Source organism: Crocuta crocuta, unplaced genomic scaffold, assembly GCF_008692635.1.
Source record: "Crocuta crocuta isolate KB4526 unplaced genomic scaffold, BGI_CrCroc_1.0 scaffold139, whole genome shotgun sequence".
In the NCBI taxonomy this organism is placed as follows: domain Eukaryota; kingdom Metazoa; phylum Chordata; class Mammalia; order Carnivora; family Hyaenidae; genus Crocuta; species Crocuta crocuta.
Genome location: NW_027533258.1, coordinates 7,150,265 through 7,175,667, shown reverse-complemented (window position 1 = coordinate 7,175,667; position 25,403 = coordinate 7,150,265). Strand labels below are relative to the sequence as shown.

At 53.2% G+C, this 25,403-nt stretch overlaps 1 protein-coding gene across 1 annotated transcript in view; it reads left to right on the top strand.

The window, feature by feature from the left end:
• Positions 1-25,403, top strand: part of SHISA6 (shisa family member 6) — a gene marked incomplete at its 5' end in the record, with an annotated part of 279,058 nt that overhangs the window by 7,533 nt on the left and 246,122 nt on the right. Inside the window, one exon of the mRNA XM_077746720.1 lies at positions 15,114-15,274. Coding sequence (XP_077602846.1) covers positions 15,114-15,274 — 161 coding nt within the window. The remainder of the gene's footprint in view (positions 1-15,113; positions 15,275-25,403) is intronic.

Genomic DNA, 25,403 nt, shown 5'->3' with positions numbered 1-25,403 from the left:
AGGGCCCGCTCTCTTCTGAGCTTCGTCTTGTGCAGTGAGCATCTGTCATTGTTTCACGTTACGCACCTGTTTCTCAGTCACCGCCAGATAACTTCCCGGTGTTTAGGGATGTGAGTGACAGCCTTCTCCCTTCCTTGCTTGCTTCCCTACCTTTCTTTGGTCCCTCCTCATTCAATTTTACCGTCCCCTGAGTGATTCCCGTCGCTCTTCCACCGTCCCCTTGTAGTTTTCTCCACGCCCCTTTGCAATGGACAGTCACCTGACCGAAGCACAATCCTTGCGTAAGATCTGAGGAACGCAGACCATCGAAGAAGGGAAATGCGGTGCAGGCCGGAAGGCTGCGAGCCGTGGCGTGGCAGTGGACCACCTCGTAAAACCGGGGGTGGACGTCTGTAATGCGGCAGAGTTTCAATTTTCCCAGAGGCCGGGGGGCCTCCAGGCACCCCCCTGGGGCCCAGGGTGCGTGTGATTTCAGGTGCCTCCCCCAGGATGGCGTACAGGACAGCAGCACATTCGCTGATGCCAGCCTTGCCCCTGCTCAGCTCCAGGCCGCCATCCCAGGGGGGCCGAGGTCCATACAAGGTGAAGGTCCGAAGGAGCGTCAGGGAGATGGCTAACGAGGCTGAACGTTTGGGTCTGATCAGTACCTGCAGCTCATCTTCGCGGCCTGCAGCTTCGAGCCTTTGCCTGATTCTGCGTACCTCTCCTAAATGTGTTCTCTTTCTAAGCAGTCGCTTTGGGAGGCCACATGCCGACCTGCCCCCGCCCGGACAGCATTGTCCTGGAATTTTCAGGAACCACACAATGTCATCTTGACTCTGTAACGAGATACATTTTTATCCTCTTAGGCTAAGATTTGATTCTTTTCTTTTTAAATTTTTTTTTAACGTTTCATTTTTTTTTTTAAGAAACAGAGACAGAGCATGAGCAGGGGAGAGGCAGAGAGACAAGGAGACACAGAATCCCAAGCAGGTTCCAGACTCCGAGCTGTCAGCACAGAGCCCGACGTGGGGCTCGAACCCATGAACTGTGAGATCATGACCTGAGCCCAAGTCGGGCGTTTAACCGACCGAGCCACCCACGCTCCCCGAAGGTTTGATTCTTGTGAGCAGCGCTAAGTCACGGGGCCGAGTGCACTCAGTGATCGGCCGGTTAGTCCCAGAAATAAAGAGCGCCTCCAGTAATGAGGTCTGCTGTGCCAGGAGCCACATCCATGGTCTCCAAAGGCCGAGCCCAGGAGAGGCGCTCGGGTCGCGAGCGGTGGGCCTGCAGATCAGAGTGGGCTCTCCGCGGTGGCCACTTCGCAGGGGCCGCGCCTCCGCGGCCTTAGGAAACTCAGCTCTGCGTTCTATCAGTATGTCGGGATCCACCACGCGGCAGCTGGAAAAAGAAAGGCATTGAATATGCAGGAAATAGTTCAAATGACTGTCCAGAAAGAGAGGGGAGAAAAAAAAAAAAGAAAAAAAGAATGTCCCACATTTTTTCAAGAGATAGTAGACAGATAGCTCAATTTAGATTCCTCATTTGATTGTGAGGGTAGAGGGACCCAGTTTTCTTCGGGATGCCTGCGGCCGGGCTTGGGGTCAGAGCCGGGCTTCTCGGTGCCCCCCCTTCCCTGCACGTGGATGCCGTCACCTCTACGGTTGGGCATTCGGGTGAGGTCCCCCTGGACCGTCAAGGAGGTAGACATGTGTGCAAGCACAGGAAGGTGGGTTTCCAGCGAGCGTTGCCGGTAGATTCCTGACATGCGTTTACAGTGTCCCCAGCTCCCCTGGGAGGGTAGTCATTGCTCGAGATTGATCGCGGAAGTGGAGCGAGCGTGGGGCAGGCTGAACTTAGGGGCAGGTGACAGGAGGCCGCAGGGGCAGTTTGTTGCCGACTCTTGTCTTTGTGGGGGACGCAGCGGTGGTACTACTCCGGGTGGGCTGATGTTCCTCTTTCCCATCAGGAGTGAGCGGGCGGGGAGGCGGCCCTCCAGCTTCGTGGGCTGGGGCAAAGCCTCTGCCCCTGCGGACCCCCGAACAGGCGTTCTTGAACCCTGGGAGAGCCAGCTCTGCTCTGTGGCCGGGGCGCCCCCTTCCTCCTCTCAAAGGGCAGGATGGTGGGGAGGTTTGTCTCCCAGAAGCCCACACAAGCCTGTCCCCTGTGCATCTGCAGAAAGCTGGCCTTGAGGGCCAGAGGCCTCAGTTAGATGAGAGCTCAAGGTCATGTGGATGGAGCAGGGAGGGTGTCAGGGAGACACCCAGAAGAGCGCTCAGCTCCCAGGGCTTGCTCCGTGTCTGGAACCCTGCTGTGCACTTGACCTAAGCTGCCTGCGTGCATCCTTCCTTCACCCTCTGGGGATAGGTGCCCATTGAACAGACGAGGCTTAGTAACTTGTCAAGGTCACACAGCTAGAACATTGCCCGGCTCCATCTCCTTTGGGGGCCAGCTGGCTCTCATCTTCCCAGATGTAAACGGGTCACCGCTGCCCTGCAGATCAGGGTACTGCAGAACTGGGCTGATGGCCTTGCTTGCATTGCCTGCAGGGCCAAGGCCACTAGGGCGGTGCAAAGGCTTGTTTTCAAGAATGATAATTACATTGGCTGAGGATAGCGAAGGCGATACGAAGAAAACGTAAAAAAACAAACAAAACCCAAAAAACCCAAAGCAAAACACCCTGATTCCAATGGAGAAACAATAGCAAAAAACAAAAAAATAAATAAAAAAAACCCCAAAATACCAAACAGCAAACCTTTACAGTATTGACAGGACGCCGGAGCAATTCTGCATGAGACAGCTCTGGAGTAATAGGGGCCCTAGGGAGAAAAAGTGATTTGGGGGTGAGGAGGTGGACCTCGGGCCATTCCCAGGTTTAATTACTGAGACATACGGCTCAGAAACAACTCCATTTATCACTGCCCCACTGCCCACCCCCCACCTCCCCGCGCCCCACTTACAACAAGTAGTAGCCTGCACTCAAGACACGGCCAGCTCCCTGCTCTGGTCTTGTTCTTCCCCGGTTCCGTTTTCCTAGCCATGCTTCCTAATGCCTCGTTCTTTCTCTGTTTCTCTGAGAAAGAGAAAACAGAGGCGTTTCTCTGTTGCTTGTGACCTCAGGTCCTCTGTCCTGAAAGGTTGGCTCAGAGGAATCCTGGGGAACCCTCAGCGCCCCGGGCTTGCCTCCCAATCTTCTGCTGACCCGGCCACGGCCATGGCCAGGGCGGTGGTCGGTGTTGGGTCTGGCCTGCAGCCCCGGGCAGGGTCCCCGCCCAGGGCACTCATCTGCTTGACGTGGGCATGGGAACCATTTCCCCAGCTCTCCCAGGAACGGGGAGGGAGGGGGTTTCCTGAGCCCCGTTTCCAGTCCCCACGCTGGCCCCCACCCACTTCTGGTCAGAGGAACGGGAGAACTCTGGTGCCCCTTGCCCAGAGCTACTGTCCCCCCTCGAGACCATGGAGGCCGAGTTCCAGCCAGGTGGCCACAAGCTTGGCCCTGCTCCCCGGCGATTGGGAGAGGAGTCTCTGCTTTCCGCAGGCTTCCCAAACGCTCATTAGTCCTTGCTTTTTTGGCATTTGGTCTCGTGTTCTGTTCCCATTAGCTCCGGCATTAAAGTCTCATTACTTAGGACATCTGTCCTCTGGACATATTCGCGGCCTCCTTAGCCAAATGTCCTCTTCTGGGAAGTATGCGTCCACTCTGTCCCCTTTTCCAGCGTCCTTCGGTCTGGCTGCCCCAGTGAGGAGGGATTTGAACCCGAGAGCCCCCCCCCCCGCCCCCCGCACTCCCTGGGGGAGGAGGCACGGCTGTTCATTCTAAGTGGCATCTGAGAGTATGTTCCAGAACCCACCATCTCCTTCCATTTGGAGGTCTTGGGAATGCATACTCTTGCCGTCCTCCCTTGGGGTCCAGCAGGAATGGGTGCTGATCCCCATAATAGCAAAGGAGATGTTTCCCGGAGAACTTTCCTCCGCCGGTTCCAGACTGGCCTCGGATCCCATCCGGCCGGGAACTCTGGCCTCAATCACCCTGATGTCGGCGCAGCTCTGCCTGGGGGCGGGGCCTCCTGTAAACCCACCTCTTGGGCTCTGAGACGCAGGTGGGTGGATTGGGATTCCAGCCGCCCTGTCGCCCTGTCGGACTAGCACCCGGCCCTCTGTGACTTTCTACTGCGTCCAGAGTCCTGAGGAGTCACTCCCGTCTTTGCCAGGGTGTGACCGCCCAGGGGCTTGGGGTGGGGGCGGGGCTCTTGATGCTGCAGGAAATCACACCCCCTTTCTGTTCTCAGATGATCAGCAGCTGCCTTGCCCACCTCCCTGCCAGCGCCTCCTACCCCAGCCTCAAGCATTCAGGAAGAGAGTGAGGTCTTTCAGCACAGGCTTCCGGCTTCTGTCTCTCTCCCTCTTTCGAGTCCCATCATTAAAATGCTTCTCCTCCTTCCTGTGGGTCTTTGTCCATGCTTGCTTCTTTCTTCCGTCTTTCCTTCTTTTGATCTCTCTTCGCGTCTGTTGGGGCGTGTTCCTTTACTCTCTCCCTCTCCATCTCCTTCTTGAACTTGTCCTGCGGTAACTTGGTCAAACTGCATCGGTTCAGATTCTGCTAATTCGGAAGCTGTGCAAATCGGACCTGGGCGAGGTGGTTGTTCTTTCCTCTGTCTGATAAAAAGCTGTGATGGACAGATTACAGGCAAAGATTGTGCAGGGCCCACACACACCATGCAGAAGGACAGATTTTTCTAGATGGCTCTTCCTTAGACCATGGGCATGCTGATTAGAAATCATTCTCACCTAGTCAATGAGGTAGCTCTCTGAGGATCGATTTCTGTTTTCTTTTTTCCAGCCTAGTTTGTAATCCTGCGATGGCCCGGGAAGCAGTAAAAATGCATTTCCTTTAGAGTGTTTTTGTAATTTCCACGTCTGTTGATTGGGATTAACCTTCCCCCATTTCTGCCTTAGGCTGCTTCAAATTCCCTGCTTAATTCCCTCTGGGAATTCCTGCTGCTTTCCCCCTTCTTCTGGTTTCTCTTCTTCAGTATTTCCCGGAATTTTTCACATCTGGGAACTCTTCCTTTTCCAGCTTTGAGAGTTCTGCTGTGGATTATGCTACAACGCAAAAGGTTCACCTCATTCCCTCCTGCTGCAGGGTGAGCAGCTGGGCACTGGGGCTTATTAGGAACCTGGACGTAGACTTTGGACAAGTGGCTCTGTCACTTCTGAGAGACCCTGAGCTCTGTCTTTGCTGCTTCTGTACTTTCTCAATTGCCCATTTCTGCCCAAGGAGGCTGCTCGTACATCACTGTCTCCAGCACCACCGTTTGGATCGAGGAGAGAGCATCGCACCCTACGGCAGGAAATGACAAGATGTGCCTAGGCTGTACCCAGCCCCCTACAGGAAAGGAAAGGACCTTGACCTTTCTCCCGTTGCCTGTATACGTGGCTCCCCAGGGACACCTAGCAGAGCCCTACTTCTTTCACTTTCGGGGTCATCATCCATCTTTCCTTGCCTTGAAGCATTTCCTGGGAGCTGAGATAAGAGGCAGGCTAATCCCAACCTGTGTCACTTTCTGGGCCCATGACCTTGGGTGTGAGTCCCTCGGCCCCCACTCTGGTCTGTTAGCCTGGCTGTGGGAGGGGGTGTGTGTGTCCAGTCGTGCAGGTGTGTTCTTCCCCGGCTCATTCTGATCTCAGCATATCTGTGCAAGTTCCAGAGAGCAGAGTGTATGTCTGTACCATCAGATGCAAACAGCCCTGGGGAAAATGCACACCCCCTTCAGATGAGAATCCTGTCTGCAAACGGCTTCCGGTGACTGCTTGTTTTTGGCATCCGAAACTCATGGAATCTCTTGGGTGAGAGGGACTTAAGAGGTGTTTTAGTGCCTCTCCCTCTGGGGGCCAGGTCCCGCTTCTACAGGTGCATTGAGAGCTGGGCTCCCTCTGTGCCTGGAGCGGTCCATTAGGTTCATAGGACACAATTCGGTTAACTCTGATGGGGAGCTAATAGTGCCTTTCTGGCATGAGGCGTACCTAGCAGGGCAAGCAGAGGTAATGTATCCCTTCTCTCTGAAGATGGCGGTCAAGGCCCACTTCCGTCTTCCCGCTTCTTGGATCAACATCCCTAGTTATAAATCTGTTCATCACAGGACACGAGTTCGAGTCTTCGTGCCTGTATCAAGGTTGCTTACATCGAAATGGGGTTGTAATTCGGGGCGCCTGGGGGGTCAATCGGTTAAGCCTCTGACTCTTGATTTCGGCTCAAGTCATGATCTCACAGTTTCATCATTTCAACCCCTGTGTTGGGCTCTGAGCTGACAGTGCAGAGCCTGCTTGCGATTCTCTCTCTCTCTCTCTCTCTCTCCTCTTTCTCTCTCTCTCCCCTTCTTTCTCTTCTTCTGCCTCCCTGACTTGCACTGTCTCTGTCTCTCTCAAAATAAATAACTACACTTAAAAAACAAAAGAAATAGGTTGTAATTCTACAACCAAACCCCACGTGACATTTCCAAGGGCAGCATATAGGTCATTCAAGCTTTGTTCAATCTGAAGATTCCTTAAGGAAATGGGTTGGTCTCCAGTGCCGGGCCAACCCCCTCACCATGATGTCAAGATGACGCACGTGTTTGCCTGCTTTGTTCACACCTGTGTTTTGTGCCTAGAGTAGTACCTGGCACAAGGTAGGCCCTCAGTTAATGTGGTTGAATGAATGCATGAATGCATGCATGAATGAATGAATGAATGGCTTCATGAATTAAAATGGAGAGCATTGTGGGTGGTCTTCCTGTGTACCCCACTCCTCTGATGGTTGTGTTGATGTGAAGATACTTGAGCTTGGAAATGACAGTGATGTTTATAATTTATAATTTATTTATTTTATTGTTAGAGAGAAAGAGAGAATCGCAAGCAGGCTCCGTGCTCAGTGCGGAGTGTGACACGGGGCTTGATCCCACCACTCCGGCATGGCCTGAGCTGAAATCAGGAGTCAGGGGCTCAACCAACTAAGCCATCCAGTAGCCCTATCATTTATTTTAATTTATTTATATTGGGAGAGAGATCGCGAGCAGGGGAGGGGCAGAGAGAGAGGGAGGGAGAGAGAGAGAATCCCAAGCAGGCTTCATGCTGTCAGCTCAGAGCCAACACGGGGCTCCATCGCACCAACCACGAGATTGTGACCTGATCTGAGATCAAGAGTCGGACTCTTCACTGACGGAGCCACCCAGGTGCTCCCCTGTACTTTTTTTTTTTTTAAAGAAGGAAAAGAAAGGAAAAGGGAGGTAGGAAGAATGAAGAGAAATCCAGCTGAATCCTTTGCAGAAAATGTCGCCCTGGCCAGGTTGATGAGTTTGCCCTTTTATGCCCCGGCTGGAATCCTGATTTGTGAGGTGAGTCTCCCGGCTTCTCGGCGATACTTTATCTGGAAGCTTCCCGGCACACTAGCGGAAGCAGAGAGGGACAAACAGGCACTCAGAGTCCAAGTTCAAGGTGCTATGAAAACAGCTGTGTGTGGCCAGATGCATTCCTGTCCTCAGGCCTGAGTGGAAAATAGAGGATGTGGGTTGTCCCTTCTGGGATGGCCTGTGGCCGTCACCTGCCATGTGGCTCACTGCCGCATGAGGAATTTTGCCCCTCTGGCGTCCTGGAGTGAGTCCTCTGGGACTTCCCCTTGCTGTGGTCCTATAGGCCGAGCCTGTGCAGGCACTAGGAGGTTGAGTTTGGATTTATTTATTAATCAAATATTTATAGAGCGCTTACTGGCTGCCAGGTTCCGTTCTAAGTGCTCTACAAATATTAACTCATTTAATCTCCATGATAACGCTAAGAGGTAGACATTATTTTTGGCCTTATTATTTTAGCCTTATCTTTTTATTTTGATTTTTTTTAACGTTTTATTTATTTCTGAGAGAGAGAGAGAGAGACAGCGTGAGCAGGGGACAGTCAGAGAGAGAGGGGGGGGACACAGAATCCGAAGCAGGATCCAGGCTCTGAACTGTGAGCACAGAGCCCGACGCGGGGCTCGAATCCATAAACCATGAGATCATGACCTGAGCCGAAGTCGGACGCTTAACGGACTGAGCCACCCAGGTGCCCCCCTTTTTTAAAAATATTTTTTAATGTTTATTTATTTTTGAGAGAGAGAGAGAGGGAGGGAGGGAGGGAGAGACAGGTGGCGGACACATTTATTAACTCATCTACCCCATGGCCGCCCACGCGGCTCTGCTAACCAATCTCAGTAGCATTTCTGTCCTCCCCCCTCCGAACTGGTAGGGGTGCTCACCACATCCTGGTCTCTGGCTCATTCCGGGACAATCCACAGATTTCTGAACAGTCCAGGCTTGGGGTTGATGCCACCCAGTCTTCCCAGGCCTGGGTGAATTTTCACATGATCCTAGAGGCAAGGAATGGAGCGTGTGAAGCTGGGGTTCTTAGGGGTGAACCAGGGCCCCATGGGATGCACCGCGAGGGCCCGCCCGCCCAGGTCGTGGCTGGCCCTCAGACCGCAGCCCCAGGATCGGGGCCCATGGGGCTGGAGGGACTTGCCCTGCCTTTCCTCTCTGGGTCCTGCACTGCTTATTGGCCCGGATGCATTCTGATTGTGATTGTGCCTGGGGCAACCCAGGCACAACTGCAGAACAGCTCAGTGCAGATGCACGAACATTGTTACCACAACAAAGGAGATCTCCACACCCATTTGGAGCCTCTCTGTGTGGGGAGAGCGGTCTTGTGCACACACAAAGCCAGCAGCTGTGTTTTCCAAGTGGACTGTGAGAGAACCAGGAATAAGAACTAAATTAAGCCATTCTCCTTGGTCCCTGTTTATTAAAAATATATTCACTCCAATTGTCCGGAGTGCATATTTTCAGAGAATAAAGGCACCCCGCCTGCCCAGTGAATAGGCTTGAGCACGAGGTTAGAGAGGACATGAGCTGTACCTAGGGTGTCACGGTCAAGTATAAACCTCCCTTATCTGGGACTCAAGTAGCCAGAACACTTTAACTGGAAGAGGATGTTTACATCCTTCTTCTAGGAGAATACAAAAGTAACTATCAAAGATTTACTTAGAGAGGGAAAAAAACCACCCAAACACCCAGCCTTTCTTGGTTCGCCCTGCAGTTTTGACACGAATAGCTCCATTTCCTAGAATAGTCTTTATTTTGCTTAGTTTCTTCTCCGAAGAGACCTAAAGATTAGACTGGTGGCTCCTCTCAAGGAAGCAACTTGCATTCTTAAAAAAAAAAATTAATGATTATACTCAGTGTAGTCTACTTAATTAGGCAGGAATGCTTTTAGAAAATTCTTCAAGATCAAGAGTGTTCTCATTAGTCCTCAGGAATAAAAACATTAACCCAGAATAGCTTATTCATGGAAGAGTTTATCTGTTTGGCCTTTTTATCCTACGTTTCCAAGAGCAGAAATGTCTTCCTGCTCTTTCCAGAAAGAGGAAGGGCACGATTAAGGGTCTAAACGAGCCAGGTTGCCTTGCCTTTGGCACAGAGGAACTTACTGAGCATTAGGAGAACTTTCCCCCATCCATGGCATTTCTGTGGCTTGGAAATCCAGAGATCTGGCAAATGAAAGAGATTGGTTTCCATTTGCTCTACTTCAGTGAGCTGTGATGTTCGTGGAGTCCACATGGAAAGCATATTAATGGAGATCAAACAGACTTCCCAGGTGAACTAAGGGTCCTTGGGTTCTCCCCCTTCATTTGGGGGAACCTCAATTTTACTGTCTGTTCAATGAGGGAAGATTGTGAGAAAAAAATTCCATAGTTTTGTCTTTTTTTTTTTTGGTATCCTTTTCCCGTTTCTTTTCAAACTTCAAACTCCACAAAACCCAGGGACTGCCTGCTTTCAGAAGCCAAAGGTTTGGGGGAGCAGGACTTCGGCTTCACACAGAGCAAGGGTCTAAGCAAGTTTGTTGATGTTCGACCTTGATTTTGTCGAGCAGAACAGTTGCCTGCTAAAAACAATGTAAAAAAGCTTGACTGATGTTGAGGTCCCACAGAGGTTGATAGAACTGGGTAGCTGAGCATAGCTGGATTCTGTTTCAGCAGATTTTTCCACCAAAGAGGGAGCCCTCCCTAAAACCTGTGCTCAGAGACCTTGGGACAGACATAGGTGGAAAAACAAATGCGATTGAGTGGATGGAGGGACAGATGGATGGACGGACGGATGAACGAATGGATGAATGGATAATTTGGTGGCCGTATGCCTCTGTTGCTTAACCTGCCTGTCTTTGAAATCTGGATTTGTTGCTTATTGGTTTTGTGTCCTTGGACAATAGAACTGACCTTGCAGAATCTTAGTATTCTCATCATACTAATTGTGGCTACTGATAGCATCTACCAAATAGTGTCATTTTGAGGATTACAGGATATAACGCATGTAAGACTTTAGCATTGGATAGAGTATCCATGCATACGATGTAAGAATTCGGCATCAGTATCTGGCACATAGTAATTGTTCAGTAAATGATAGCGGTCAGTTTCCCAAGTCTTCGCTTTCCTGTGTAGTTTCCTAAGCAGGCAAGATGATGAAGCAAAGTCATGAAGGAGGTCTTATCTTTCTCTTGTTCATGGGAATCACTAGCCATTTTCAGAAGAAGGATTTCATGTCTTGAATGCAGGTTGTAGCATATCAAAAGGTGTTGGTTGGGCTTGGTCCCTTGTGTACAGGTCACTCAGCATGTAGGGACATTCAGACACACTTCCATTTCCTGGGGGTCACTGACGACATTAACCAGGGTTTTAATAAATCTTTGGTCTTGACCTGAATCCCTCATTGACTGACTGTTTCTCCATGCCCGAACGTTCGCTGGCATTTGCTCAATTGCCAGACCCGGCTGGGGAGCCCAGAAGGACTCGTGTGAGGTGACAGGGACAGGAGGTGCGTGCAAGTCAGGAGCCCAGGATTTAAATTTCTGCTCCGTCCTGTGCAAGTCCTCGAACCACTCAGAGCCTCGGTTTCTTGTCGGAAATCGGGGTGGCAAGGTACCTACAAAGGTCTGAATGGCCAGGATGACTGTTTTCCCTGCTCAGATTTGCTGCCCACTTAATTCACTGCCCACCCCTGCTCACCACGCATGCACAAAAGCCAGGGGACCCATGTGCCAAAGAGAAGGGTGAACCAGGCGGTGATTCAGGACATTCGGGCAAAAAGCATGCTTTTGTTAGACATGGGCTGGACTGTGTGGCAGAAGTGGGGGGTGGGCGGAGGTTGAGAGGAACAGGACGATTCTTCACGTTATTTAAAAATGATGATGATGATGATGGTGATGATGATTTTAATTCAGTCAACTCTACGCCTGACGTGGGGCTCGAACTCACGACCCTGAGATCAGGCTTTGCGTGCTCCCACAACTGAGCCAGCCAGGTGCCCCACGATTCTTCGGGTCCTTAAATNGGACCAGGGAGGGGGGGTGGGGTTGGCTGTTGGCTGGGAAGCCGCCTGTGCCCTCGCTTGCCCCGCTCTCTGCCGCTCCCCACTCTGAGTGCGCCCTCTGACCCTCCTCGCCTCCTCCCTCACCTTCTGAGCCCTGCGCTTTCTCTGAATTTCTCTTCGCTTCTCTGCCCCCTTTTCCTCCCTCTGTCTTTGTCCCCTCCCTCTTCTGCCCCTCCTCTGTGTCCCTGTCTCTCGCATCCCTGCCTCCCCCTCCCCTCTACCTCTCCCCTCCTCTCCGATGGCCCGCTCACCGTCCTGTGTCCTCTCCTCCCTTCCCCCCCTCTCTCAGTCGCAGACCCCGCCTCCCTGTCCCTCAGTGACCGATTTTCTTTCCCGAGGTTGGAAAATAGCTCAGGCCCTAACCCATTTCCTGGGGCGCCTCCAGATTAATTAGGTGAGACTGGCATCGCACATCTCAGAATTAGAATAATATTTATCAAGCACCCTGGGGAGGAGGGGATAGAAGAGGGAGAGGAACAGGAGGGAGGAGGGAGGTCAGGAGCTAAGGGGCGGAGGGAGGGGAGAGGTGAGTGGGGCAGGGGCGCTGCCACAGGGGACCGCGCCACAGGACACCTCCTGGGAATTAGGGCACCTGTTCCCTTGCCGGAGGGCACTGGGGAAGGATGAGCACTTGGAGAATTGGTCCGGTCGGTGGTCAGGGGAGTCACAGAATGGGGGACCGGGAGCCTGTCCCTGGCTACCATGCTGTTCCTTGCAACTGTGCAGGGTAGAGGCTGCCCCCTGAGAGCCCGCCTCTTCAGGGACACCTCCCCTAGCATGTCCCAGCCCCGCCCAGCGGGCATCTGGAAAGGATACAAGACACGTCCTTAGCCTCAGGAGGAGACAGCCCGGCCGTGCCCCAGTTAAAACTCATTCTCCAGCCACAAGCCAGACCCAAGCACGCTGGTCTCCGCCAAGCCCGGTGGTCTTCACAAAGGTGTCTTCCCTTCCCCTCACCCCCCTGTCCCCACAGCCTGCATCTCACAGCACTTCTCAGGAGACTCCCGTCCCGTGAGAGGGGAGCTCCGATCGAAAGTCTCGTCTCTGCCTCATCTTTCTTTGCAGATGAGCCTGGGGTTCAATCAGCTGCCCCTGACACTGTCCGTGTGGACCGGGGTGAGGGGCCGGATGCCCTGCAAAGGCGGGAACGGCGCCCAGCTTCAGTCCGTTCTCCGTGTATGGAGCGTGGCTGGGCGCTGTGCCGAGGCCTCAGGGCACAGCGATGACCCCAAGGGACAGGCCTGCTCCTTGGGGACATTCCTTTCCCCGAGCCCAGCCTGGTGTCTGATCCTGGTACGGGCTGTTTGGTAGACCCACCCATGTGGAGCCAGACAGCACTGAGCCTTAATCCAAGACTCGCTTCTGCCTGGTGTTGCATGGATGTAGGTCAGGATTTCTCGGCCTCACCGCTGTGGACATCTTGGGCCGGGTAGTTATTTGTCGTGGGGGGCTGTCCCGTCTAGGGCAGAATTTCAGCAGCACCTTGGTCCCTGCTCACCAGAAGCCAGAAGCACTTCCTCCCCAGCCGTGATTGCCGAAGCCATCTTGGGACATTGCCAGATGCCCCCTCCCCCAACCTCCTGCCAGGGGACAGAATCATGGCGGAGAAACACGGATGTAGACTCGGTCTTTGCCTCCCGAAAGCGGTGGACTTAAGCACAAGTCTCCCTTCTCCTTCCCAGGACCGGAGAGTTAAGAGTCTTTAAACACTTGAGAGGCAAGAAACAGAAAGAAATAATATACTTTGGGGGTGGGGGGGATAGCAGCTTTATGGAAATGTAACTCACCTCCCATAAAATTCATCTTTACAAATTTTTTTCTTTAATGTTTTATTTATTTACTTATTTGAGAGAGAGAGAGAGCAAGCCAGGGAGGGCAAAGAGAGGAGACAGAGGATCCAGAGCAGGCTGTGTGCTAACAGCGCAGAGCCCAACGTGGGGTTCGAACTCAGGAACCCTGAGATCATGACCTGAGCCAAAGTCAGATGCTCAACTGACTGAGTCACCCGGGCGCCCCTAGCTCAGTATTCCTTACCATGGGAACCTGGTAGGAACAGGTCTTTGATAACCAGAGCAATGAAGGAATCAAGAGAACCTCCATGTGGTTATCAAAATACCGAAAATATAACATTTTGGAATGAGAAAGGATCTAATGAGAAGGGTCATGTTCGGTTAAACCCTTATGTTTTGCAGACGGGGGAGAAAAGATTAAATGTTGATTTTAGAGGTTAGCGGACCTGCCCCAAGTCTTAACAGCTCATCTGGGATTAGAGCGCAAATCTCTTGACCTTTCGGGGCAGTGCGTGCTTCTCATCCCCACACCCTGAATCCCTGGTCCCTGCCCCAGACCCCGGGGCTGCCTGAACTGGGTCCAGCCAAGCGAACGAGGGCGCTGATGTGTGTCTGCGCCCCCCTTTACAGCCTGAGAGAGGAGAGTGCCCGCCAGGGAGAAGCGTTTGGAACATCTGAAATTGCTATATAAATGCCAGTGATGAGAAGATTGCCAGGTTGATGCTCTTTTCCTCGGAAGGTTCAGCGTGTCAGAGACAGCATAATGGGAGGCAACAGGTCACCCAGAGACACGCTTTTAGACTGACGTGGGTGTCACTTGGCAAGGGGACCGAGTGCGGCGCTGGAGGCTCGGTGTGGATGAAGCCCTGGGGTGGGCTGGGCTGGGCGGTGGGCGGGGGGACCTGGAGGCCCCAGGGACACCCCAGGGTAGACGCAAAAGCCTTTGCTTTGCTTGCACGAACAGGGATGCGCTCAGAACTGGGGACTAAAATGGCATTCCCTAGATGGTGGTCTCTCATGGCGAATCCACACTCACCCTTGCATCCACAGATGATCCATCCCTGCCTGTCTCTTTTTCCGTCAACGTCGTCACCTAGGACACCCACATAGCGAGTCCTGTTTGAAACCAGGTGGGGGAGCGATTTCCCCTAAATCGTGAGCCCTTCGGCGACAGGGACCGTGCCCTATTTACCTGTGTGTCCGCGGCAACTGGCGCACACTGGGTCCTCTGTAAACACGCGTTTGGTCGTCGAAGCGGCGTGTTGAGTGGATGGAAGCCGCCACCTTGGGGTGGCCGGGTCTCTTGCAGAAGGGGAGCCGTGCGTCCCTGTGTCCTTCTCTCTGTTTGTCTATCTTTCTGTGTTTGTAATCGGTACCTCCTCTGAGCTCCCGTTGTGCTCTTGGTCTGCACGGCCCGCGGGGTCTGACCCTGACCTTGTAAGCTGCACGTCCCGTCTTCACACCTTTCTTGGATGGCAGGAGCTACGCGCTGGGTCACCAGTATAAAGTCCGTGCTGCCCGGTGAGCCTCTTTTCAGAGGGGCGATCGTGCCCCTGTTACGTGTATCTGCTGCTGCAGACGAGGCCACGGAGGCCGTCCGTTTCCTGCAGTGGCATTGCGCTGGCCAGCTGTGCTGAGACCCGCCTGGCATATGGGGGTGTTTGGAGACCCATGTGAAATCAAGACGGAAGCCACAGTAGCTGGCTTCTAGTGCCAGTACTCCCGGGCATGGCAGCCTCTCCCTCCCCGTGGGAGCAGCCGCAGACACTGCGCTGACTGCTGGGGACAGAACGCTGTGTGCCTGTCTCCTCCTGTAGTTCTGTGTCTCCAAGGGCCCGTGAAAGCAAGTCCATTTCCCCCGCGGTTGTGTGCACCTGCTCCGTGAGTCTCACCCTGTGATCTCCTTCTTGTTTAGGGCCCTGGCCGACATCTTAAGACAGCAGGGACCAATCCCCATAGCACACTGTGAAAGAGAAACTATCTCAGCTATCAATACCTCTCCCAAAGAGAACACACCGGTCAGATCGTCCTCCAAAAACCACTACACCCCCGTGCGGACGGCCAAGCAGACTCCAGGTAAGCGAGCGCGGATCACCTTGTGCCCTTGCTGGGGCCTGGTGAGAGGGGTCGGTGTTGTTCGGCCACACCAGGGCCGGTGGCGGTGCGCCGCGCCGTGGGAGCCTCTACGGGGCAGGCGGGCTTGCGGACAAGCCCTGGGACTGTCTCCTGGGGAGGGACCCACGCGCCGGGGCTGGAGGAGAGAGGATGGTCCAGGGCATCGGCGATTGAGTGAGTGGCTGGCGTGTCCTTTTGCCCGAAAGGCAGTTTGTGGTGGGCGTTGGTGGAGTGTGGCCACCCCCTTGCCCGTGTGGCGAGAAGGTTGATGTTGACCAGGATGCCAGGTACGTGACGAAGAAGTTGCTCCAGTCGTTTGTAGAGGTTTCAACTACTGGAGTCTCAGGGGGTAGGGATTACGTCTGTATTTTAGGGTGGTATTTTCCTGTGCTCGGTTGGTCGCCCGGATATGTGATGAGTTGCCGTGTCCTGGTGGTCATCGCTCTATCTCCAGGAAAGAAACTGAGCGGGGTGTATTTTCCTTGGCGTATGGATCCACAAAGGAAGCTCAGTGAAATCTAGTGACGTGGGCTCCGTCACCAAGATGTTAAGAATAATAAAATACCACCAATACAGTAATAAAACTCTACGTTTATTTGGATCTTGTTCTGGGTCGAGTGATAGGCTGAGCTTTTTACGTGTATTTTCTCATTCTTCACAGCAGTCTTAAAAGTCTTTATATTGTCCCCATTTCCTCTGAAGAATAAAAAGGTTCAGTAATTTTCCCAAGAACACATGGGGAGAAAGGAACCTGGGATCCAAACCAAGGCATATAGGTAACAGCAGTCAGGACCAGAAAACCCAGAATTCTTAATCCAGTTGGTGACACGAACCCAAAACATCTGGGCGGATAGTCTCTTGACACGTATAGCTGGCCAAGTCGTTTCTCACCCTGATCATGACCAGACAGCTTAGCACAGACCCCAATCTGCAAACAACCTCCACTTTGATACTCGGATCGGAAATCTGGACATCCAGCCCCTATAGCTTCTCAGGGGATGGGACGTTTGGTCTGAACTTCACCTGCAATAATGACATGCGGTCGCTATGGGGCAGTAGCTGTGTTGCAAATTGAGAATGTGCTGCTGAGGTCAGTTTCTTTCCCGTTCATTCTTGAACTTGCTTACGTGTGTTAAATCAGAAATCACATACTTGCCTTTAAGGTAATGCCGTTCAGTCTTTGAGAATCTGATGAAAGTCAAGGACACTCTCCTTCGAAAATATTCATTGTATATATTCGCACACAAGCATATGTATTCATCTGGCATTTTGAATACGATTTGGACTCTTGCAAAGTTAGAAATCCCTGACTTAAAAGTAAAGATGAGAACTCTACTTTTGCAAAAAGTCTAAGAAGCATTTTTAGCCTTATTATCATAGATGCTTAAAATATAGGCAGTAGAAGGAATCTTGGGAGAAACATCTGGACCAGTAGTTGTAGTTGGATATGAAGATCACCTAGGAGCTCTTAAAAATGCTGATGCCCGGGTCTTATGAATTAACCTCAATTCCTAAGGGACGCTGCTAGCATCATTGCTTTCAAAATCCTTCCCAAGCTGATTCTAACATGCAAATCGGGTGAAGAGACCATTGGTCATTGGTCCGGATGGATTTGTCATTTTATAAGTGAAGATACTGGCTCTCAAACTTGGCTGCCCAAGGAATTATCCGAGGAGCTTTAACAATGAGGGATACCTGGGCCCCACCCCCAGAGACTGTGATTTCATTGATGTGGGAGTGTGGCCTGAGTGTGAGCTGGGGCGGGGGTGGGGGATCTTCTCAGGTGATTCGATTGTGGAACAAAGTTCGAGAATCACTGGGTGGTGGAAATTGCATAAATGTGCTTTTCTAACCGAGCCTTGTCTGCAGTGATCGCTGTTCAATCTCACCTTGGTATTACGACTAGCTTTGAGGAGGGTATTTTTGTTTTCCCTGAAGACTCATGATTTGAAGGCAGGTGTCTCCAGGATCTCGTTTGCCATCCTGGAACTTCAGGTCACGCTGTATCCGGGACACCCGTGCCTGTTTACCCTCCCCCCACTCTGCTCTGATTTTCTCTGTCTCACTCACCAGCCACTGAGTCCAGACTGATTAAGTGGATGGTCCTGATTTGCTCTTAACGCATTTCACTGGGCAGGAAAATTTGTCATTTCTTCTGGTTTATGCGTACATCCCTCTCCCGCTAATCTGAGAAGGAAGGTTTATAGTTAGGTGATGCTCTTCTGTGTTTGGAGATATCTCACCCTGTATTTTTCAAATTGGAGCTCTTCACTGAGCCTCGAGAGATGGGAATTGTTTCCCTGGTCCAGAGAGCGCTCTTGGTAGTGGTAGCACTTAAATTCGAAAGCAATTTCATAACCCTCGATGCCTATAGCTCATAATGGACACAACGGCTTTTCCAAACGACAGATAATCTCCTTTGCCACAGAATATTGCTGTTTGAGTAGGAGTTTAAACAGAACTTTACCCAAGTGTTCAAAGTGGAGATTCACTGTGATTTTTGCTGCCCGTTGAATCAACAAACCACCAATTGGAGGGGTATCGTGGTGGAAATACCAGGAGGCATCAGAGCATGTGAGGAGTTTTGCTACTCAAAGTGAGGTCCGTGGACCAGTAGCTTCAGCATCCCTGGTGGGGGTGGGGTGGGGGGGGCGGGACGGTTGCTGGAAATGCAGTATCTCAGGCTCCCACTCACCTACTGGAGAACCTGCATTTTTTATTATTTAAATGTTTATTTATTTTTGAGAGAGAGACAGAGCGTGAGCAGGGGAAGGGCAGAGAGAGAGGGAGACACAGAATCCAAAGCAGGCTCCAGGCTCTGAGCTGTCAGCACAGAGCCTGATGCGGGGCTCGAACCCACGAACAGTGAGATCACTACTTGAGCCGAAGTCGGATGCTCAACCCACTGAGCCAACCAGGTGCCCCCAGGAGAGCCTGCATTATAACAAAACCACCTAGCAAGTAACGTTTGAGAAGCGCTGGGAAAGCATGAGGTCTGAAATACATTCTCCTGTTTGTCATCTGGCCCTGTGACCTACTACATATGTGACCTTGGCAAGTTGCTTTGCCTTTCCGAGTTTCCTCATCTGCCCTTGAGGCTAACAGCACCTGCTGCCTGGAGTTGTTTTTAGGATATAATGAGTTAAACGAAATAGAATACTTTAAACTGGTCCCGACAGGCAGCGCGCATGCAATATTAGCCATGACTGGGCTGAGGAAGTATATCGCTCGTGGCAAATAAGTAAAACAAAACAAAACAAAACAAAACAAAAAAACAAGTGAGTAACAAAGACGTTGGTGTTCTTAGACCGGGCGGGGTCCGGGGGGCTGTCTGATGAAGGCCCCTGGACCCAAGCCTTCCTGTGCTGGGTGCCTATCTGCGGCTCATCCTCTCAGGTACTAAGTCTTGTAGGACTTAGTAGGGCTCAGTCAGGGTTTTGGATGCCAAGAGAACATGGTTGGTTGGGTTAGGAAATAGAGTAACTCCCACATTAATAATAATACAATGAGAGCGTGAGTAGCAAAAGTACCATTTATTGAGCACCTACTATGTGCTGGGTCCTTGATTAGATACTTCATTTGTTTAAGTTCTTATTTTATTATTTTTATTCTTTTAAGTTTATTTATTTTGAGAGAGACAGAGTGAGTGGGGGAGGGACAGAGAGAGAGGGAGACAGAAAATCCCAAGTAGGCTTGGTACCACCATCGCGGATCCTGATGCGGGTCTCAAACCCGTGACACTGTGAGATCGTGACCTGAGCCGAAACCGGGAGTCGGACGCTTAACCGACTGAACCACCCAGGTGCCCCTTATTTATTTTATTTAAAAGATCTTATTTTTAGGTAATCTCTGCACCCAGTGTGAGGTTTGAACTCAAAACTCCAAGGTCAAGACTGCCATGCTCTACTGAGTAAGCCAGCCAGGCGGCTCTTCTTTTAATTCCAGTAGATCCTTTATAACAGAGGGTGGTCCTGTATCATTTCTTATGTATAGGAGCCCCTATTCCCACACTAGAAAATCCCTCTTTCCTTCTGTAAAAGCCTTTCAACTAAGTCTTTCAGAAGTCTCTTCCCCACTAGGGGCCCCTGGGTGGCCCAGTCGGTTAAGCGTCCGACTTCAGCTCAGGTCATGATCTCACAGTCTGTGGGTTCGAGCCCTGTATCAGGCTCTGTGCTGACAGCTCGGAGCCTGGAGCCTGCTTCGGATTCTGTGTCTCCCTCTCTCTCTGCCCCTCCCCTGCTCGTGCTCTGTCTCTCTCTCAAAAATAAATAAACATTTTAAACAGTGATCACAAAAAAGGAGTTCCTTCCCAACTTTAAAGGGAGATCCGTGACGGACAGTTTCTCGGGACGTAGAAAACGAGCGAAGCCCACTTCCACCCCTCACCCCACAGATCTGGCTGGGCCCCACACCCTTGCCCTGCACAGTCTGGTCCATGCACCAGCAGTGACTGCCTCCCACGGGACTTTGTTAGAAATGCAGAAGCTTGGGCCCTTTCCCAGAACGACTGCATCAGAATCTGCACTTTACCGAGACCTTCAGACGATTCGTAAGCACCCTGAGGTTGAACAAGTCCCTGTGGTGACAGCAAGCCTCTGCCCTGGCCGCACCGTGGAATCGTGGGCGCAGTTCTGAAAATGCCAATGCCTGGCCCTCCCCACAGAGATTCTAGATTAATTGGCCTGGGGATGAACCTGAGCCATTGGTCTTTTTCAGGAGCTTCGCACGCGGTTCTCGTGTTTGGCGAACTTTGAGAACGGGAGCGGAGAGGGAGACGGGCAGGCGAGGGGAACATCTTGCGGGCTGTGGGGTGTGGGCGCCTCTGAAGACCCACAGGCTCAAGCCCCGCTGGCCCAGGTTAGCGGGCTGCGGGGACATGTCCCGTGGGTCAAGAGGGAGCGAGGAGCAGGTGCGCTGAGATGGGGAGGGGCTGTCTGCAGCTCTGCCTGGGACGTTGGGACAGCAGCAGGGAGGAGCGAAATCCCAGAATCGATTCGAGGAAGAGCCAGGCTTCGTGAGAGGCACTTCATCTGTCGCTGCATGTCCCCTGAGCCCGTCTGGGGGGCAGCGGGGGCAGCACGAGGAGCCCGCCTCTCGAGGTAGCAGGGACACCACGTGTCGGGGTTCCAAAGTTTGGATTTCCCACTTCCCCTTATCAAGAGTGGCATCCGCTGGGGGAAATCAGTGGGTGCGCCCCAGCCACACACCCCTGGGAGTCGATAAACAAGCCATCGGTCATCACTCCTCTGGTCAGAGCCGTGCTCTGCGATGGCAGACGACGGAAGCCAGGGGACCTGACTGCCTAAGCGTCATGGAGACCGGGAATGAAGCCTGGGCAGCAGGCAGAGGGGCGCTCGGCCACAGCCCTGCACGGCCGGCCCCTCGCTGCTCCTGCGACCTTCTTTCTGGGCCTTTTGCCAGAACCCAGACCCTGTCCCTCCTCAGGTCGAGTAGGTGCTGGCCTTGGGGGTCTTTCCCTGTTTTGTGTTCTTGGCCAGAAGCTTTCCGTCGGCAGATCTTTGGGCTGTGACATCTGAGGCTCAGCCGGCACCGCCTTCCCTGCCTTCCTCATCTGCTCCCATCCTCTGCCTTTTCTTCCAGGCATTGAGGCCATCCAGCATCGTATATTTGTTGGTTCGATGGTTCACTGTCATTGTCCCTGTCAGAACGAAAGCCCCGCGTAGGCAAGGGGTCTGTCTTTCTCTTCTCTGTGGCGTCCCCGCACCAGGAACGTTGCCTGGAAGATCATGGGTGCCCCGTGACTATTTGTGCAGGGACCGAATGAATGACGATGGGGCCCCTTCCGAGGATGGACGTAGGAGCCAAAGCGCAGGTGACACCGAGATCCCATGAAGACCTTCTCTGTAAAATTAGCAGGGGGTCGGTCACTTAGACAGCCTGGCAGTCTGGTCATCCGGCGGTGAGCTGAGTGGCAGGCTGTGCTTCCCAGCACCTGCGTGGCTCTGCCCTTCCATCCGGGGCTGACTCAGTTCTCCAGGCTCGGTGTGGCCGGAGGCTGGGAGTTCGCTTCTCTGGCTGGGTACGGAGGACCCTGAACCCAGGGGCCCCCCATTATGGTCGCTCTGCCAAGAAGCACTGCTTTGCAGAGGGCTTGGGAGCTCAGATCTGGTTTAGGGCTGCGGGGGAAGCCGGACAAGCTGGGCCCTGCACTTGAACTCTGAGAGGCTTCTGGTCAACCTCAGCCCCTGGTGGGAAATGGGATTCTTCTTTCTCAGATCCCCCTGGCCCCCCCACCCCAAGGTGACAGGGCTGTCTCATTCTATTGGGGGATGGAGATCATAGCCTCAGACGACTTTGGAGTGCTAAGGGGTTGGGGAGATCAGCTGAGCCCCCCTCTCCTTGGCCTGTGGGGAAACTGAGTCACACAGGGGTTGCCTAGGGGCGAGGTGGTAAGGCCGGGCCTCAGCTGGAAGTGTGGTGTCTGCAGCCCGACAGATCCAGGTGTGAATCCTCCCTGCCCAGTCACAGGCGCTAGGACTCAGGGGCGCTGGTGTGGCTCTTACCTTACGCTCAGTGGCCACCTCCGTTGTCGTGACTGTCTTCTCCGTCATCAGTCACCCCTGCCATTTTCCTCTTTTCTTTCTTTTTATAAGTTTATTTATTTATTTCGAGAGGGAGCATGCAAGTGGGGAAGGAGCACAGAAAGAGAGGGAGGGAGAGAGAGAATCCCAAGCTGTCAGCGCAGAGCCCGACGCGGGGCTCAAACTCCCGAACTGCGAGATCATGACCTGAGCCGAAGTCGGACACTTAACAGACTGAGCCCCCCAGGCGCCCCCTCCCGTACCTTTTCCTTCCTCCTTCTCTTCCTTCATGCCTGGCTTCCCTCTGCCTCCGTCCTTTTCGCCATTTCCCTGATTATGTTGACCCATCTCTCATCTTCAGCAGTGACTGGCTCTCAGCTGTTCTGTTAAAACAGGCAGTAACCTAGCCCATGGTGGACCTGCCTGTTCATTTTGAGGACCTTCTGGGCCATTCTCTGCCACTTCTTTTTTGGTGACAAAAGCCGCATCACTAATCCTTGATGACAGGAGTCGCGTTCATTTGTGCTTAGAATGGAGTTCCTACAAAGTACCAGGCACCGTGCTTTACCTCCCTTCCTTCATTTATATCATTTGCTCAGCGCGACTCTATGAGTTAGTGTCGTAGTTGCCCCATTGCACAGGTGAGAATGTTGAGGACAGGGCAACGGGAGACCTTGCCTCAGGCCACAGACACAGTCCTCGGGAGAGAGGGTTCCCAGCCAAGCAGGCTTCAGCCACTGTGCTTCTGAGCCTCTCTTCTGTTTATTTTTTTCTTAAGTTTATTTATTTATTTATTTTGAGAGACAGAGAGAGAGAGAGGGAGAGAGAATTCCAAGCAGGATCCACGCTGTCAGCACAGAGCCCAACATGGGGCTCACACTTGCAAACCGTGCGATCATGAGTTGATGACGGAACTTTCTCTGACTCTCTCCTCTGTAGGAAGAGTAAAGAACGAGCCAGGTGATGTCAGGCCGCGGCCTGGGGGTTTCAGAATCAGGCAGACGAAGGTCCGAGTCTCCCCCGAGCTCTCGGCCAAGCCCATAGTCCTCTGTCCGGGGCACTCCCAGCAGGGCTCGGCGAACTTTCTCTGAAAAGGGCCAGGTTGTGATGTTTCGGGCTCTGCAGCCTTCAGGAAGCCTCTGTTGCCGCCGCTCACCTCTGCCATCGCGGCAGAAAGTAGCCACCGTGGTAGCTGGGCTCGGCTGCGGGCCCCAAACCTGCACTTAGAGCAGCAGGCGGTGTGGGTGACCGTGGCCTGGGGGCTCTAGTTTGTCAGCCCTTGCTCTTACGCTCCCTCTGAAAGCCACCACCGCCTTCCGAGTGACGCGTGAGCAGGGCCACGTCCCTCACCAGGAAGGCTCCCGGGGGCTGGTGCTCAGCCCACAGCCCTGAGTCCCCGAGGTGCTCAGCAAACGTCAGGCCTCCCTCTTCCCAGTGTCCTTGAGCCTGATTCTACAGCCAGTGGAACGGGTCCTCGTGAGGGTTGATGACTTAACCGCATCGTAATGACAGGGTTCTCCGCGCACCTGAAGTTCTTGGTGGGGGGCCGGTTATTGATCACCTGGGTGATGGCGGGCGTACAAACGTTCTTATTAAGTTGACAAGCAGCACGTCATCACCCTGGATGATGGCAGCCGCGGGTATGAGATGCCTGTGGGGGCAGCCACCCCAAGGTCACATTGGCCAAGCGCGTGTTGCTGGGCACCGCGTGTCCTTCCGCTGGCATCCCGGGTCCTGTTGACTTCCTGTCCTCAGGTGCATCTCGCCCGCGATTTTCGCCCCCTCCCCTCCTTCTCTGCGAGCTGTCCTCCAGCGTGGAAGCGTGCTCCGCTCCCCACTGTGACTCGCAGGGACAGCCCTCCCTCCCTCTGTGCCCCCGACAGCTGAACTGCGTACAAACAGTTGTCTACACCTGCTGCCTCTGCTTCCTCTCCTCCACCCGCCTCTCAGCCCGCTCGCCGGCGTCCATCCCTCTCCGCTCTGCGCCTGGGACACCTCCTTTCCACAGCGTTGGGGGCTCTGTGCAGCCAGAGATCTCCTGTCCCTCCCTCCCTTGAAGCCGGAGCTGTGGCCCCCTGAGCCCATTCCGGCTTCCCATGCACACCCTGCTCTGTGCTCTGGAATATTCTGTCTGCTCTCCCCCAGCCTTGCCCGCCCCCCCCTTACCTCCCAGGTCTCAGCTGAGCTACCACCGACCCGGGGTGCAACCCCTGATGCCCCCGCACCTTGGGCGCCCCGTCCTTGGAGAGCACCAGGGAACTGGGCGAAGAGCCTTGGCCCCTAGCTCCGCCTCCCCGTAGCCTAGGGCCTTGGCCGAGTTCCTAAACCTCTGCATGCCTCAGTTTCCTGGTCTGTAAGCTGGGGCAGCGGTATGTCCTCTGCCCGTTGTAAGTGAGAATTAGCTGCATTGATAACCTGTGTGCTGTGAGATCTTTCTCAAGCCCGTCGGGGCCTCGGTGCAGCTCAGCCCTGCGATCCCTGGGGACTGACCTGCCTACAGGTCACATTAAATGTCCCTTCGGTCCCGGTTGGGCTGCAGGTCACATGAGAAAGCCGTGGGGTATGTGCTTGACTGTTCGGTGCCAACAAACAGAGGAAACACAGCTGATTTTAGGTTGTATGGAAAGCACCTTGAATCCAGGTCGAGGGGGACGCCTGGGTGGCTCAGTCGGTTAAGTGTCTGACTTCAGCTCAGGTCATGATCACACGGTTCGTGGGTTCGAGCCCCACATTGGGTTCTGTGCTGACAGCTCAGAGCTTGGAGCTTACTTCAGATTCTGTGTCTCCCTCTCTCCCTGCCCCTCCCCTGGCTCATGCTCTGTCTCTCTGTGTCTCAAAAATAAATAAGCTATAAAAAAATTAAAAAAAAAAAAAGAATCCAGGTCGAGGGCGGATCTGGAGACACGCCTGCTGTTTCTGTGGCTCGTGTGTGGACCCCTGCACTCACGGAGCCCTGAGTATCAGGCGAGGGACAGGGCACAGGAGACCCCAGAGCCTCGTTCTTTTTTTTAAAGTGTTGTGATGGTGGCATTGTGATTATTATCTTTTAAAGTTTATTTATTTTGAGAGAGAGAGAGAGAAAAACACCAGTGGGGAAGGGCAGAGAGAGCAAGAGAGAATCCCACTCAGGCTCCACACTGTCAGCACAGAGCCCGACGCGGGGCTCCAACCCACCAACTGTGAGATCATGACCCGAGCTGAAGCCGGACGCTTAACCGACTGAGCCCCCCAGGCTCCAGCAAGAGCCCCATTCTCCAGTGATATTGACGACTCTGGGTGCTTCGTAAAATGCTTTCTGCAAAGGGACTTATTTAAATCTCGTAGCAGCCCTAGGAAGCGCTCACAGTTACCATGTCCACTTTGTAGATGGGGAAACTGAGGCCCAGGGGCTTCAGAATCCCGTTGAAGGTCACACAGCCAGGAAGGGGCCTGGTCTGGGCTCTGAGTGCAGGCAATCTGACTCTAGACCCCAAGCCCTGAAGTCACACTACCAGAGGTACAGATGGGACCCGGGCGCCCCCCCCCCCCCGGCCCCTGGCGGCTCCCCG